We start from the raw sequence: 15,507 nt of genomic DNA, 5'->3' as shown, positions 1-15,507 counted from the left end.
ATTAGTGGTGCTTGCAAAGCATCACTATTGTAATCTCACATACTTATTATTAGTGGTGCTTGCAAAGCATCACTATTGTAATCTCACATACTTATTATTTTTATTTTTATTTTTATATCTCTTAACAAAACTTCGGCACCTAACTCGTCCCGCACCGTTTGGCGTAGACCCACGAATGAGGTGTCAAATCGAACGGCCTATTGAGGACACGTGTGCTATGACTTTTATAAGCGATCGGGGGTCCGGTATTTGCCCCAGGGGCAAAAAAGCGGCCGAAAAATCCCATAGACTTAACATTGAGACAAACTTTGACGCGTCACAGCTCCAAGCGAGGATTTCGTAGAAACGTGTCATTTGCCACATTTGAAGAGGCTGGCAGCCTCTGTAAGAGCATACCTCAATATGGGGTAAAAGTTGCACCCCTGGGGGCAGGAGCTGCCCAAAAATGCCCCAATTGACTTATAATGGTGTAGGACGGCCCATGAAATGAAAAGGCATAGGGATTTGTATTGAACATAGCTCTGGATCACAGTGTCATAGAGACGAGGGGGTGGGCTCATTTTACTCTGACGACCAATCAGTCTCTCAGGATCATTGTGAAGCTATCAAGCCACGCCCTAGCAACCATTAAGAGCACCTTAGCAACAAGTCCCATAGACTTCTATTGAAACAGATCAAAGGGATATCTCCGGATAGAAGTGTCATAGAAACACAAGGGTGGTCTCGTTTGACTCGGGACAGCAAACAGCCAATCATGCATCAAATCAACACTTCCTAGCCCCTCCCTAGCAACCATTGTCGAGCACCTTAACAACCAAAATCCATAGAGGGATATCTTCCATTCTGAATGTCACAGAGGCATGGGAGTTGGTTTATATCATTCATACTGACAAGCAGCCTTTGGAGATTCATGATTGGCAGCTGCCAAGCCACTCCCTAGCAACTAAACAGAGTACCCTAGCAACCGTTTAGCAGTAACTATATCTCTGCACCAGAAAATCAGAGAGACTTCTGGGTTGATTTATTTCAATCAGGATGGCAAGGACACTTGATTAGTATCACTATGGTAACTGCCTAGCAACCAGATGGGGTTACCCTAGCAACCGAGTAACAAATCACATATCTCTGCATCAGAAAAACGTAGAGACTTCCGGGTTGACTTATTTCAATCAGGATGGAAAGGAGACTTCATTAGTATCACTATGGTAACTGCCTAGCAACCAGATGGGCTTACCCTAGCAACCGAGTAACAAATCACATATCTCTGCATCACAAAAACATACAGACTTCCGGTTTGACTTATTTCAATCAGGATGGCAAGGACACTTGATTAGTATCACTATGGTAACTGCCTAGCAACCACATGGGGTTACCCTAGCAACCTACTAACAAATCACATATTTCTGCACCAGAACATTATACAGACTTCTGGGTTGATTTATTTATGACCACAATTTCTGTTCTTTTCAAGCAGGCTATTTGACGAGTTTTGCCACGGCAAGCACCACTCACATTTTCTTCAGGAAATGTACCTATCTAGTTTTTATTATTAGTGGTGCTTGCAAAGCATCACTATTGTAATCTCACATACTTATTATTATACTTTTTATTTTTATTTTTATTTTTATATCTCTTAACAAAACTTCGGCACCTAACTCGTCCCGCACCGTTTGGCGTAGACCCACGAATGAGGTGTCAAATCGAACGGCCTATTGAGGACACATGTGCTATGACTTTTATAAGCGATCGGGGGTACGGTATTTGCCCCAGGGGCAAAAAAGCGGCCGAAAAATCCCATAGACTTAACATTGAGACAAACTTTGACGCGTCACAGCTCCAAGCGAGGATTTCGTAGAAACGTGTGATTTGCCACATTTGAAGAGGCTGGCAGGCTCTGTAAGAGCATACCTCAATATGGGGTAAAAGTTGCACCCCTGGGGGCAGGAGCTGCCCAAAAATGCCCCAATTGACTTATAATGGTGTAGGACGGCCCATGAAATGAAAAGGCATAGGGATTTGTATTGAACATAGCTCTGGATCACAGTGTCATAGAGACGAGGGGGTGGGCTCATTTTACTCAGACAACCAATCAGTCTCTCTGGATCATTGTGAAGCTATCAAGCCACGCCCTAGCAACCATTAAGAGCACCTTAGCAACAAGTCCCATAGACTTCTATTGAAAAAGATCAAAGGGATATCTCCGGATAGAAGTGTCATAGAAACACAAGGGTGGTCTCGTTTGACTCGGGACAGCAAACAGCCAATCATGCATCACTTCAACACTTCCTAGCCCCTCCCTAGCAACCATTGTCGAGCACCTTAACAACCAAAATCCATAGAGGGATATCTTCCATTCTGAATGTCACAGAGGCATGGGAGTTGGTTTATATCATTCATACTGACAAGCAGCCTTTGGAGATTCATGATTGGCAGCTGCCAAGCCACTCCCTAGCAACTACACAGAGTACCCTAGCAACCGTTTAGCAGTAACTATATCTCTGCACCAGAAAATCAGAGAGACTTCTGGGTTGATTTATTTCAATCAGGATGGCAAGGAGACTTGATAAGTATCACTATGTTAACTGCCTAGCAACCAGATGGGGTTACCCTAGCAACCGAGTAACAAATCACATATCTCTGCATCAGAAAAACGTAGAGACTTCCGGGTTGACTTATTTCAATCAGGATGGCAAGGACACTTCATTAGTATCACTATGGTAACTGCCTAGCAACCAGATGGGCTTACCCTAGCAACCGAGTAACAAATCACATATCTCTGCATCACAAAAACATAGAGACTTCCGGGTTGACTTATTTCAATCAGGATGGCAAGGACACTTGATAAGTATCACTATGTTAACTTCCTAGCAACCAGATGGGGTTACCCTAGCAACCGAGTAACAAATCACATATCTCTGCATCAGAAAAACGTAGAGACTTCCGGGTTGACTTATTTCAATCAGGATGGCAAGGACACTTCATTAGTATCACTATGGTAACTGCCTAGCAACCACATGAGCTTACCCTAGCAACCGAGTAACAAATCACATATCTCTGCATCAGAAAAACGTACAGACTTCCGGGTTGACTTATTTCAATCAGGATGGCAAGGACACTTGATTAGTATCACTATGATTACTGCCTAGCAACCAGATGGGGTTACCCTAGCAACCGAGTAACAAATCACATATCTCTGCACCAGAAAATAGTACTGACTTCCGGGTTGATTTATTTCACTCAGGATGGCAAGGACACTTCATTACTATCACTATGGTAACTGCCTAGCAACCAGATGGGGTTACCCTAGCAACCGAGAAACAAATCACATATCTCGGCACCAGAAAAGAGTACAGACTTCCAGGTTGATTTATTTCAACCAGGATGGCAAGGACACTTCATTAGTATCAATATGGTAACTGCCTAGCAACCACATGGGGTTACCCTAGCAACCGAGTAACAAATCACATATCTCTGCATCAGAAAAACGTAGATACTTCTGGGTTGACTTATTTCAATCAGGATGGCAAGGACACTTGATTACTATCACTATGGTAACTGCCTAGCAACCAGATGGGGTTACCCTAGCAACCGAGTAACAAATCACATATCTCTGCACCACAAAATAGTACTGACTTCCGGGTTGATTTATTTCACTCAGGATCGCAAGGACACTTGATTACTATCACTATGGTAACTGCCTAGCAACCAGATGGGGTTACCCTAGCAACCGAGAAACAAATCACATATCTCGGCACCAGAAAAGAGTACAGACTTCCGGGTTGATTTATTTCACTCAGGATCGCAAGGACACTTGATTACTATCACTATGGTAACTGCCTAGCAACCAGATGGGGTTACCCTAGCAACCGAGAAACAAATCACATATCTCGGCACCAGAAAAGAGTACAGACTTCCGGGTTGATTTATTTCAACCAGGATGGCAAGGACACTTCATTAGTATCAATATGGTAACTGCCTAGCAACCAGATGGGGTTACCCTAGCAACCGAGTAACAAATCACATATCTCTGCACCAGAAAACACTACAGACTTCCGGGTTGACTTATTTCACTCAGGATGGAAAGGAGCCATGTATTGTATTACCTTGGTAACTGCATAGCAACCACATGGGCTTACCCTAGCAACCGAGTAAAAAATCACATATTTCTGCACCAGAAAATCGTACAGACTTCTGGGCTGATTTATTTATGACCATAATTTTTTTTCTTTTCCAGTTACAACATGCTGTTTGACGAGTTTTGCCACGGCAAGCACCACTCACATTTTCTTCAGGAAATGTACCTATCTAGTTATTTTTATTTTTCTTATTTTTATATCTCTTAACAAAACTTCGGCACCTAACTCGTCCCGCACCGTTTGGCGTAGACCCACGAATGAGGTGTCAAATCGAACGGCCTATTGAGGACACGTGTGCTATGACTTTTATAAGCGATCGGGGGTACGGTATTTGCCCCAGGGGCAAAAAAGCGGCCGAAAAATCCCATAGACTTAACATTGAGACAAACTTTGACGCGTCACAGCTCCAAGCGAGGATTTCGTAGAAACGTGTGATTTGCCACATTTGAAGAGGCTGGCAGGCTCTGTAAGAGCATACCTCAATATGGGGTAAAAGTTGCACCCCTGGGGGCAGGAGCTGCCCAAAAATGCCCCAATTGACTTATAATGGTGTAGGACGGCCCATGAAATGAAAAGGCATAGGGATTTGTATTGAACATAGCTCTGGATCACAGTGTCATAGAGACGAGGGGGTGGGCTCATTTTACTCAGACAACCAATCAGTCTCTCTGGATCATTGTGAAGCTATCAAGCCACGCCCTAGCAACCATTAAGAGCACCTTAGCAACAAGTCCCATAGACTTCTATTGAAACAGATCAAAGGGATATCTCCGGATAGAAGTGTCATAGAAACACAAGGGTGGTCTCGTTTGACTCGGGACAGCAAACAGCCAATCATGCATCACTTCAACACTTCCTAGCCCCTCCCTAGCAACCATTGTCGAGCACCTTAACAACCAAAATCCATAGAGGGATATCTTCCATTCTGAATGTCACAGAGGCATGGGAGTTGGTTTATATCATTCATACTGACAAGCAGCCTTTGGAGATTCATGATTGGCAGCTGCCAAGCCACTCCCTAGCAACTACACAGAGTACCCTAGCAACCGTTTAGCAGTAACTATATCTCTGCACCAGAAAATCAGAGAGACTTCTGGGTTGATTTATTTCAATCAGGATGGCAAGGAGACTTGATAAGTATCACTATGGTAACTGCCTAGCAACCAGATGGGGTTACCCTAGCAACCGAGTAACAAATCACATATCTCTGCATCAGAAAAACGTAGAGACTTCCGGGTTGACTTATTTCAATCAGGATGGAAAGGAGACTTCATTAGTATCACTATGGTAACTGCCTAGCAACCAGATGGGCTTACCCTAGCAACCGAGTAACAAATCACATATCTCTGCATCACAAAAACATAGAGACTTCCGGTTTGACTTATTTCAATCAGGATGGCAAGGACACTTGATTAGTATCACTATGGTAACTGCCTAGCAACCACATGGGGTTACCCTAGCAACCGAGTAACAAATCACATATCTCTGCACCACAAAATAGTACTGACTTCCGGGTTGATTTATTTCACTCAGGATCGCAAGGACACTTGATTACTATCACTATGGTAACTGCCTAGCAACCAGATGGGGTTACCCTAGCAACCGAGAAACAAATCACATATCTCGGCACCAGAAAAGAGTACAGACTTCCGGGTTGATTTATTTCAACCAGGATGGCAAGGACACTTCATTAGTATCAATATGGTAACTGCCTAGCAACCAGATGGGGTTACCCTAGCAACCGAGTAACAAATCACATATCTCTGCACCAGAAAACAGTAGTGACTTCCGGGTTGACTTATTTCACTCAGGATGGCAAGGAGACTTCATTAGTATCACTATGGTAACTGCCTAGCAACCATATGGGGTTACCCTAGCAACCAAGTAACAAATCACATATCTCTGCATCAGAAAAACGTAGAGACTTCTGGGTTGGTTTTTTTCCATTCAGGATGGCAAGGAGACTTGATAAGTATCACTATGGTAACTACCTAGCAACCAGATGGGGTTACCCTAGCAACCGAGTAACAAATCACATATCTCTGCACCAGAAAATAGTACTGACTTCCGGGTTGATTTATTTCACTCAGGATCGCAAGGACACTTGATTACTATCACTATGGTAACTGCCTAGCAACCAGATGAGGTTACCCTAGCAACCGAGAAACAAATCACATATCTCGGCACCAGAAAAGAGTACAGACTTCCGGGTTGATTTATTTCAACCAGGATGGCAAGGACACTTCATTAGTATCAATATGGTAACTGCCTAGCAACCAGATGGGGTTACCCTAGCAACCAAGTAACAAATCACATATCTCTGCACCAGAAAACAGTACTGACTTCCGGGTTGACTTATTTCACTCAGGATGGCAAGGAGACTTGATTAGTATCACTATGGTAACTGCCTAGCAACCATATGGGGTTACCCTAGCAACCAAGTAACAAATCACATATCTCTGCATCAGAAAAACGTAGAGACTTCTGGGTTGATTTATTTCACTCAGGATGGCAAGGAGACTTCATAAGTATCACTATGGTAACTGCCTAGCAACAAGGAGGGGTTACCCTAGCAACCAAATAACAAATCACATATCTCTGGATCAGAACATCGTACAGACTTCCTGGTTGACTGATTTTACTCTGGATAGCAAGGACACTTGATAAGTATCACTATGGTAACTGCCTAGCAACCACATGGGGTTACCCTAGCAACCGAGTAACAAATCACATATCTCTGCACCAGAAAACAGTACAGATTTTTGGGTTGACTTATTTCACTCAGGATGGAAAGGAGCCATGTATTGTATTACCTTGCTAACTGCATAGCAACCACATGGGCTTACCCTAGCAACCTACTAACAAATCACATATTTCTGCACCAGAAAATTATACAGACTTCTGGGTTGATTTATTTATGACCACAATTTCTGTTCTTTTCAAGCAGGCTATTTGACGAGTTTTGCCACGGCAAGCACCACTCACATTTTCTTCAGGAAATGTACCTATCTAGTTAGTGGTGCTTGCAAAGCATCACTATTGTAATCTCACATACTTATTATTTTTATTTTTATTTTTATTTTTATTTTTATATCTCTTAACAAAACTTCGGCACCTAACTCGTCCCGCACCGTTTGGCGTAGACCCACGAATGAGGTGTCAAATCGAACGGCCTATTGAGGACACGTGTGCTATGACTTTTATAAGCGATCGGGGGTACGGTATTTGCCCCAGGGGCAAAAAAGCGGCCGAAAAATCACATAGACTTAACATTGAGACAAACTTTGACGCGTCACAGCTCCAAGCGAGGATTTCGTAGAAACGTGTGATTTGCCACATTTGAAGAGGCTGGCAGGCTCTGTAAGAGCATACCTCAATATGGGGTAAAAGTTGCACCCCTGGGGGCAGGAGCTGCCCAAAAATGCCCCAATTGACTTATAATGGTGTAGGACGGCCCCTGAAATGAAAAGGCATAGGGATTTGTATTGAACATAGCTCTGGATCACAGTGTCATAGAGACGAGGGGGTGGGCTCATTTTACTCAGACGACCAATCAGTCTCTCAGGATCATTGTGAGGCTATCAAGCCACGCCCTAGCAACCATTAAGAGCACCTTAGCAACAAGTCCCATAGACTTCTATTGAAACAGATCAAAGGGATATCTCCGGATAGAAGTGTCATAGAAACACAAGGGTGGTCTCGTTTTACTCGGGACAGCAAACAGCCAATCATGCATCAAATCAACACTTCCTAGCCCCTCCCTAGCAACCATTGTCGAGCACCTTAACAACCAAAATCCATAGAGGGATATCTTCCATTCTGAATGTCACAGAGGCATGGGAGTTGGTTTATATCATTCATACTGACAAGCAGCCTTTGGAGATTCATGATTGACAGCTGCCAAGCCACTCCCTAGCAACTAAACAGAGTACCCTAGCAACCGTTTAGCAGTAACTATATCTCTGCACCAGAAAATCAGAGAGACTTCTGGGTTGATTTATTTCAATCAGGATGGCAAGGACACTTGATTAGTATCACTATGGTAACTGCCTAGCAACCAGATGGGGTTACCCTAGCAACCGAGTAACAAATCACATATCTCTGCATCAGAAAAACGTAGAGACTTCCGGGTTGACTTATTTCAATCAGGATGGAAAGGAGACTTCATTAGTATCACTATGGTAACTGCCTAGCAACCAGATGGGCTTACCCTAGCAACCGAGTAACAAATCACATATCTCTGCATCACAAAAACATACAGACTTCCGGTTTGACTTATTTCAATCAGGATGGCAAGGACACTTGATTAGTATCACTATGGTAACTGCCTAGCAACCACATGGGGTTACCCTAGCAACCTACTAACAAATCACATATTTCTGCACCAGAACATTATACAGACTTCTGGGTTGATTTATTTATGACCACAATTTCTGTTCTTTTCAAGCAGGCTATTTGATGAGTTTTGCCACGGCAAGCACCACTCACATTTTCTTCAGGAAATGTACCTATCTAGTTATTATTATATCTCCGTACAAAACTTCGGCACCTAACTCGTCCCGCACCGTTTGGCATAGACCCACGAATGAGGTGTCAAATCGAACGGCCTATTGAGGACACGTGTGCTATGACTTTTATAAGCGATCGGAGGTACGGTATTTGCCCCAGGGGCAAAAAAGCGGCCGAAAAATCCCATAGACTTAACATTGAGACAAAATTTGACGCGTCACAGCTCCGATCGAGGTTTTCACAGAAACGTGTGATTTGCCACATTTGAAGAGGCTGGCAGGCTCTGTAAGAGCATACCTCAATATGGGGTAAAAGTTGCACCCCTGGGGGGCAGGAGCTGCCCAAAAATGCCCCAATTGACTTATAATGGTGTAGGACGGCCCATGAAATGAAATGGCATAGGGATTTTTTATTGAACATAGCTCTGGATCACAGTGTCATAGAGACGAGGGGGCGGGCTCATTTTACTCAGACGACCAATCAGTCTCTCAGGATCATTGTGAAGCTATCAAGCCATGCCCTAGCAACCATTTAGAGCACCTTAGCAACAAGTCCCATAGACTTCTAATGAAAGACATCAAAGGGATATCTCCGGATAGAAGTGCCATAGAAACACAAGGGTGCTCTCGTTTCACTCGGGGCAGCAAACAGCCAATCATGAATCACCTCAACACTTCCTAGCCCCTCCCTAGCAACCATTGTCGAGCACCTTAGCAACCAAAATCCATAGAGGGATATCTTCCATTCTGAATGTCACAGAGGCATGGGAGTTGGTTTATATCATTCATACTGACAAGCAGCCTTTGGAGTTTCATGATTGGCAGCTGCCAAGCCACTCCCTAGCAACTAAACAGAGTACCCTAGCAACCAAGTAACAAATCACATATTTCTGCACCAGAAAATCGTACAGACTTCTGGGTTGATTTATTTCAAACAGGATGGCATGGAGACTTCATTAGTATCACTATGGTAACTGCAAAGCAACCAGATGGGGTTACCCTAGCAACCGAGTAACAAATCACATATCTCTGCACCAGAAAACACTACAGACTTCCGGGTTGACTTATTTCACTCAGGATGGAAAGGAGCCATGTATTGTATTACCTTGGTAACTGCATAGCAACCACATGGGCTTACCCTAGCAACCGAGTAACAAATCACATATCTCTGCATCAGAAAAATGTAGAGACTTCCGGGTTGACTTATTTCAATCAGGATGGCAAGGAGACTTGATAAGTATCACTATGGTAACTGCCTAGCAACCACATGGGGTTACCCTAGCAACAGAGTAACAAATCACATATCTCTGCATCAGAAAAACGTAGAGACTTACGGGTTCACTTATTTCAATCAGGATGGCAAGGAGACTTCATTAGTATCACTATGGTAACTGCCTAGCAACCAGATGGGGTTACCCTAGCAACCGACTAACAAATCACATATCTCTGCATCACAAAGACGTAGAGACTTCCGGGTTGACTTATTTCAATCAGGATGGCAAAGAGACTTCATCAGTATCACTATGGTAACTGCCTAGCAACCAGATGGGGTTACCCTAGCAACCGAGTAACAAATCACATATCTCTGCATCAGAAAAACGTTGAGACTTCCGGGATGACTTATTTCAATCAGGATGGCAAGGAGACTTGATTAGTATCACTATGGTAACTGCCTAGCAACCAGACGGGGTTACCCTAGCAACCGAGTAACAAATCACATATCTCTGCATCACGAAAACGTAGAGACGTCCGGGTTGACTTATTTCAATCAGGATGGCAAGGAGACTTGATAAGTATCACTATGGTAACTGCCTAGCAACCAGATGGGGTTACCCTAGCAACCGAGTAACATATCACATATCTCTGCATCACAAAAACGTACAGACTTCTGGGTTGGTTTATTTCAATCAGGATGGCAAAGACACTTGATTAGAATCACTATGGTAACTGCCTAGCAACAAGGAGGGGTTACCCTAGCAACCAAGTAACAAATCACATCTCTGGATCAGAACATCGTAGAGACTTCCGGGTTCACTGATTTTACTCAGGATAGCAAGGACACTTGATAAATATCACTATGGTAACTGCCTAGCAACCAGATGGGGGTACCCTAGCAACCGAGTAAAAAAAATATCTCAGCAGTTATAAAATGCTATTTGACGAGTTTTGCCACGGCAAGCACCACTCACATTTTCTTAAGGAAATGTACATTCTAGTTGAAACTACTATATGCTATGCCAGATTGTTTTTCTCAATATTTTGGCTGTAACAGGCCTTGACCTGTAAACTCAGAAATCAATATTAATAAAAATATAAGAATATGATGTAATGCCATTTAGCTATTTTCTAAAAGAAAGACACAACTTTTGTGTGTTTTCACTAGGACCGTCAATCGCTTAAAAATTGTAATCAAATTAATTTCAAGGTATGCCAATTAATCGCATACATGAATTTTTGGTGAAAAAGCTAGACTTATGTCTCTGTAGAACAAAAATGGGTGTTTCCCAATAAGTCGACGTTTTCAAACCACTGAAATTCCATACTTTCATTAGATAGTTTATAAACGCCCATCCCCATTCTGCCTACAGATTGGAAAACACCCAAATAGCAATAATTAAATATATTATGATTATTTATAAATAGTTATTTAAATAATTATAAATAAAATATATTATTAAAAAAAAATCTGATAATTAAAATGCATTACATTATTGTGACAAATGAGTAAAGCATTAAAACAGACAGTAACACTTTACAATAAGGTTCCATTTGTTAACTTGAACTATCAATGAGCTTTTACAGCATTTCATATTTCTCAGTTTTGTTTGGTCCCTAAAAGGACGATTAAAATAAATTGATGGGTAAAGCCTCACTTTGTAAATATAACATAGTCAACTCTGGTTTTGAGATGAAATATCTGGCATGTTACATTATAATGCACAATGACAGACAGCCTAAATAGCCAGTAATAATGATACACCCATATTTAATAAAATAATGATAATACAATTATTTAAAACTAGAAATAAAATATTACTTTAAAAAAGCGTTAAACCAAGTAAATAAATACCAATACATGTATTATCTATTCTATGACAGTCAGTCAGCTCTTTAACAAAATTAAATGAAGCGTATGGAGAACATATGCCATTACAAATGCAACAACATGCAATTCATATAATTATTAGTTAATTAATGAAATGACTTCCCCTAAATTGTCTTGGTCAACACAGACTTCACTGCAGTTGTGTATATCTGTAGTTCACAATATTTTCACATTATTAAGCAGTGGACCTGAAGATGAACTTTCAGGTCTCTGTGACAATTTAGGACAATTCTTTTTTTTATGGGTCATTAGATTACTTGATGTGATGAATCTCGTCCCACATAAAGAGCAGTGGTACGGCTTTACTATATTATGGACTCTTTCATGTATTTTCAGGGCTCTTGGTCGATTGAAACTCTTGCCACAATGTGAGCACTTGTAAGGCTTCTCTCCAGTATGGATGATTTGATGTTCTTTCAAGCAACTGGCTCTAGAAAAGGCACTTCCACACTCTGAGCACACATGCGCTCTCTCACCAGTATGTATTTTTAGGTGTTCCTTCAAATAGTCCAGTCGTGTAAAACTCCTGTCACAGAAAGAACACACATAAGGCTTCTCGTTTCCATGAATTTTCTGGTGTCTTTTCAGGGCTGTAGGCGAAATAAATTTCTTTCCACACTGGTCGCAGTGAAAAGATTTGAGCCCAGAGTGCGAAAGCAGATGATCTTTGAGGCTGTGTGACCATGTGAAACTCTTGCCACACTGAAGGCATGTGTAAGGCCTCTCACCAGAATGAATTCTCATGTGCCTCTTTAGGTCTCCTTTACATGAGAAACTTTTTCCACAGTGAAGACAGGTGAAAGACTTTGTGGCTCCTGACTGAAAACTTTCATTTTCAGTCTGTGAGCAACTAAAAGATCCATCTTCAGCTATAAAATAATGAGGGTCCTCATACTGATGTCCTTCCTCCACTTCATTCAGTTCTTGACTTCCATCTTTCACATCCATCAGATCTGAAATAAACATATTAAATTGGCAAAATCAAATCAAGGTGAAGAAAGAAAGAAATTTAATGGTTTACAGGCAATACAAAGGTTTATCAAAGCCTATTTTCAATGGATCTAACTCTTGACCTTAAAATTTGGAAAAATATGATGCTGTGGTCAAGCCAGTCTCATATGAGAAATGTCAGTCAAATGACTAATCCTGCATCATGAAAACTTTACTGTTATCTAGGAATGTCATAAAATATAGATTCATCGATTATTGATTGGGACGTTATTTAATGTAATTTAAATTAGAAGCACAATTTTCTGTGCTTTTCAAGTCACTGTGAGTTGGCCTTCCGTTTAATGCAGTCTGGCATAATAGCGTTGGGAGACCACAAGAGGGTGATATAACATTTACCAAAGCCAGTCGGAGGTAGAACAAGACTCAGGTATCACTGTCACACAGGGCAGATGCGGCAGTCAAAAATACGTTGTGGATCTAGTCACATACAAACAAAAGTTACGAAGGATTTTGTACTTCTTCAAGAATGAACAAAGTGACGTTGATAAGTTTGAGCAGTTACACCAGTTTTATACATTAACCTGCAAAGTGAACGATTACAAATGGCAACGTTTATTATGGAATTTCTCTGTATGTATCCTTGAAGAGGTTTCATTCAAACTGTCAAAACACAAAAACACACAATATGTAGGCTTTACGAAATATACACAATACAGTATATCATCCACCGATGGCTAGAATATACAATTTATGTCGTTTGATAATGATTTGGCTCAAATTTAATGGAAAATTATGCTAGTTGAGCTTCGTGGCACTGCAGAATATTGAGCAGCCTCTGGAGTTGTAGCTGGCCGCTTCCGACAGACACTGATCAGCAGTGTGCGTAACTTCATATAAAATAATTTTTCTTTTAAGTTTTAAGTTTACTTTACCAGCTCGAAGCAGTCTGGCCATTCTCTGTTCACCTCTCTCATCAACAAGGCTTCAGTTAATGTTCACATCAACCATCAGAATGGGGGAAAGAAAATTGATCTCAGTGATTTGGACCATGGCATGATTGTTGGTGTCAGATGGGCTGGTTTGAGTATTTCAGTAACTGCTGATCTCCTAGGATTTTCATACACAACAGTTTATTTTTTCATTTCACACATTCAAGAGGGTTAAAAGGGGTAATTTCTGTTGTTGTTTTTTTTTTGTCACATATCAACAAAATGTTTACTGTTAGTTACACCACCTGACTTAACTGACTTTAGGTGTGTTCAACTTCATGCAGTGCTGCGCAGAGCGATCGGTGCCTGAAACGGTGCATGTTGGTTAGAAATTCTGTCCGACTTGAGAGCACCACCGCTGTGTCACTCTGATGTATGCCATCAAAGTACATCGAGAGCGATTTGAGAGCAGCCATCTGGCTCAGCCAGTGAAATTGCTTCAAAGCAGCTGCACAAACTGAATGACGACATAGCATATTCTAAAATGGCCAGACTCACAATGGGCTATGTCAGTCTATGACAGAATTATAGTAGTATGGTAGTATGCCATTACCAAGGTGTTTATTCTGACAAATTCTGTTCCATCAAACTCTGACAAATCTGTTTTTAAAAAATTAAATCATGTTTATATCATGTTTATCAAAGTAATATCACATTTATTCATAAAAACGAATACAAATTATTTAAAATACGGACTCGTTTATTGATATATTATATGCTTTCTTGTACACACAGCAGGCACTGTATGAAGCACCAAATAACCTATTCCAGGGGTGCCAAATACGTCGATCACGATCTACCAGTCGATTGCAAAGGCAATGCTGGTGATCGCACAAAATGTAAATGTACTTTAGTTCAATTTTAATAAAAATACACTTAATGTCTTTCCTTCTTTTAGTTTCTGTCTGACTTGCACTTGAGAGTAAATATTGACCAGGCGAGGTTTTGTTTATTCAGTTGCCATGACAACTAGATTTGCTCATACGTGCCTTCCAAGGACTTCTGAGAACAGAGCGCGAAATTGCGATGCTACTGCCCGGATTAGGCAAAACTGTCTGATTCCATTCAGTGCAAGTCATCTGAATAAGGTAAATGCCCTGGCTATTGTAATCTATTGTGCTGTAGGTGTTTTGGGTTTAGTTTTAAAATGGAATGATATCAACATTGAACATTATTATATATTTTTTTATTAATTAGAAGATGAATTCCATGTAGGAATACATGCAGTAGTCCCAACAAGCATTTTCTTATTTTAAATGAAACTGTGTTTTTTTTTAGTTGGTAGATCTTATTGAATTGGTCATTTAAAAGTAGATCATCACACAAAAAAGTGTGGGCACCCCTGACCTATTCTAATGAATAATGTTTTTGGTTATTAGGTGTAAAATTCAAACCTCTGTTTGTCTATCTACAGGGGATTCTTTCTGAAATAGTTTTGTGTGCTCTTACAATAAAATCGTAATTTTGTGGTTGTTATGGTTTTACTATATAAATACCATAGTTTAACTATAGTAATATTTTAGACGTGGAAAGAAAATTCTATAATAAAATTATAATTAAAAAAAGCCAACCATGTTTTGTTTTTTGGCAGAAACCATGGTATTAACACAGTAAACTGAATTAATTTAGTAACCATTGTTTTACTATAGAGTAATACCACAGTATTTGTAGTAAAACCATAAAAAACACAAAATTATGATTTTTATAAACATAGTTTTAATTTTCTTGTATTATAAAATATATATGAAGGTTAAAAAATAATTACTATAGTAAAACTATGATATATTTATTGTGAGGGAACACAAAACTTATTGCGA

General features: G+C 40.7%; 1 protein-coding gene across 2 annotated transcripts; it reads right to left on the bottom strand.

Annotated features, from left to right (window-relative positions):
* Window positions 1-11,630: 11,630 nt before the first annotated feature.
* LOC127649488 (gastrula zinc finger protein XlCGF7.1-like) lies at window positions 11,631-15,275 on the bottom strand. 2 transcript variants are annotated; one of them, XM_052134598.1, is made up of 3 exons: window positions 13,283-15,275; window positions 13,098-13,178; window positions 11,631-12,703 (listed from the first exon to the last, which is right to left on the bottom strand). In XM_052134598.1, the coding sequence occupies exon 3, from the start codon at window positions 12,696-12,698 to the stop codon at window positions 11,907-11,909; it is 792 nt and encodes a 263-aa protein (XP_051990558.1). In that variant the 5' UTR covers window positions 12,699-12,703; window positions 13,098-13,178; window positions 13,283-15,275; the 3' UTR covers window positions 11,631-11,906. The 2 variants fall into 2 exon arrangements, with proteins under 2 accessions (XP_051990558.1, XP_051990557.1); XM_052134597.1 differs by having other exon boundaries at window positions 13,098-15,275.
* Window positions 15,276-15,507: the final 232 nt, after the last annotated feature.

Source organism: Xyrauchen texanus, chromosome 9 (genome assembly GCF_025860055.1).
Source record: "Xyrauchen texanus isolate HMW12.3.18 chromosome 9, RBS_HiC_50CHRs, whole genome shotgun sequence".
Classification (NCBI taxonomy): domain Eukaryota; kingdom Metazoa; phylum Chordata; class Actinopteri; order Cypriniformes; family Catostomidae; genus Xyrauchen; species Xyrauchen texanus.
This window is presented reverse-complemented; position numbering and strand designations above follow the sequence as displayed.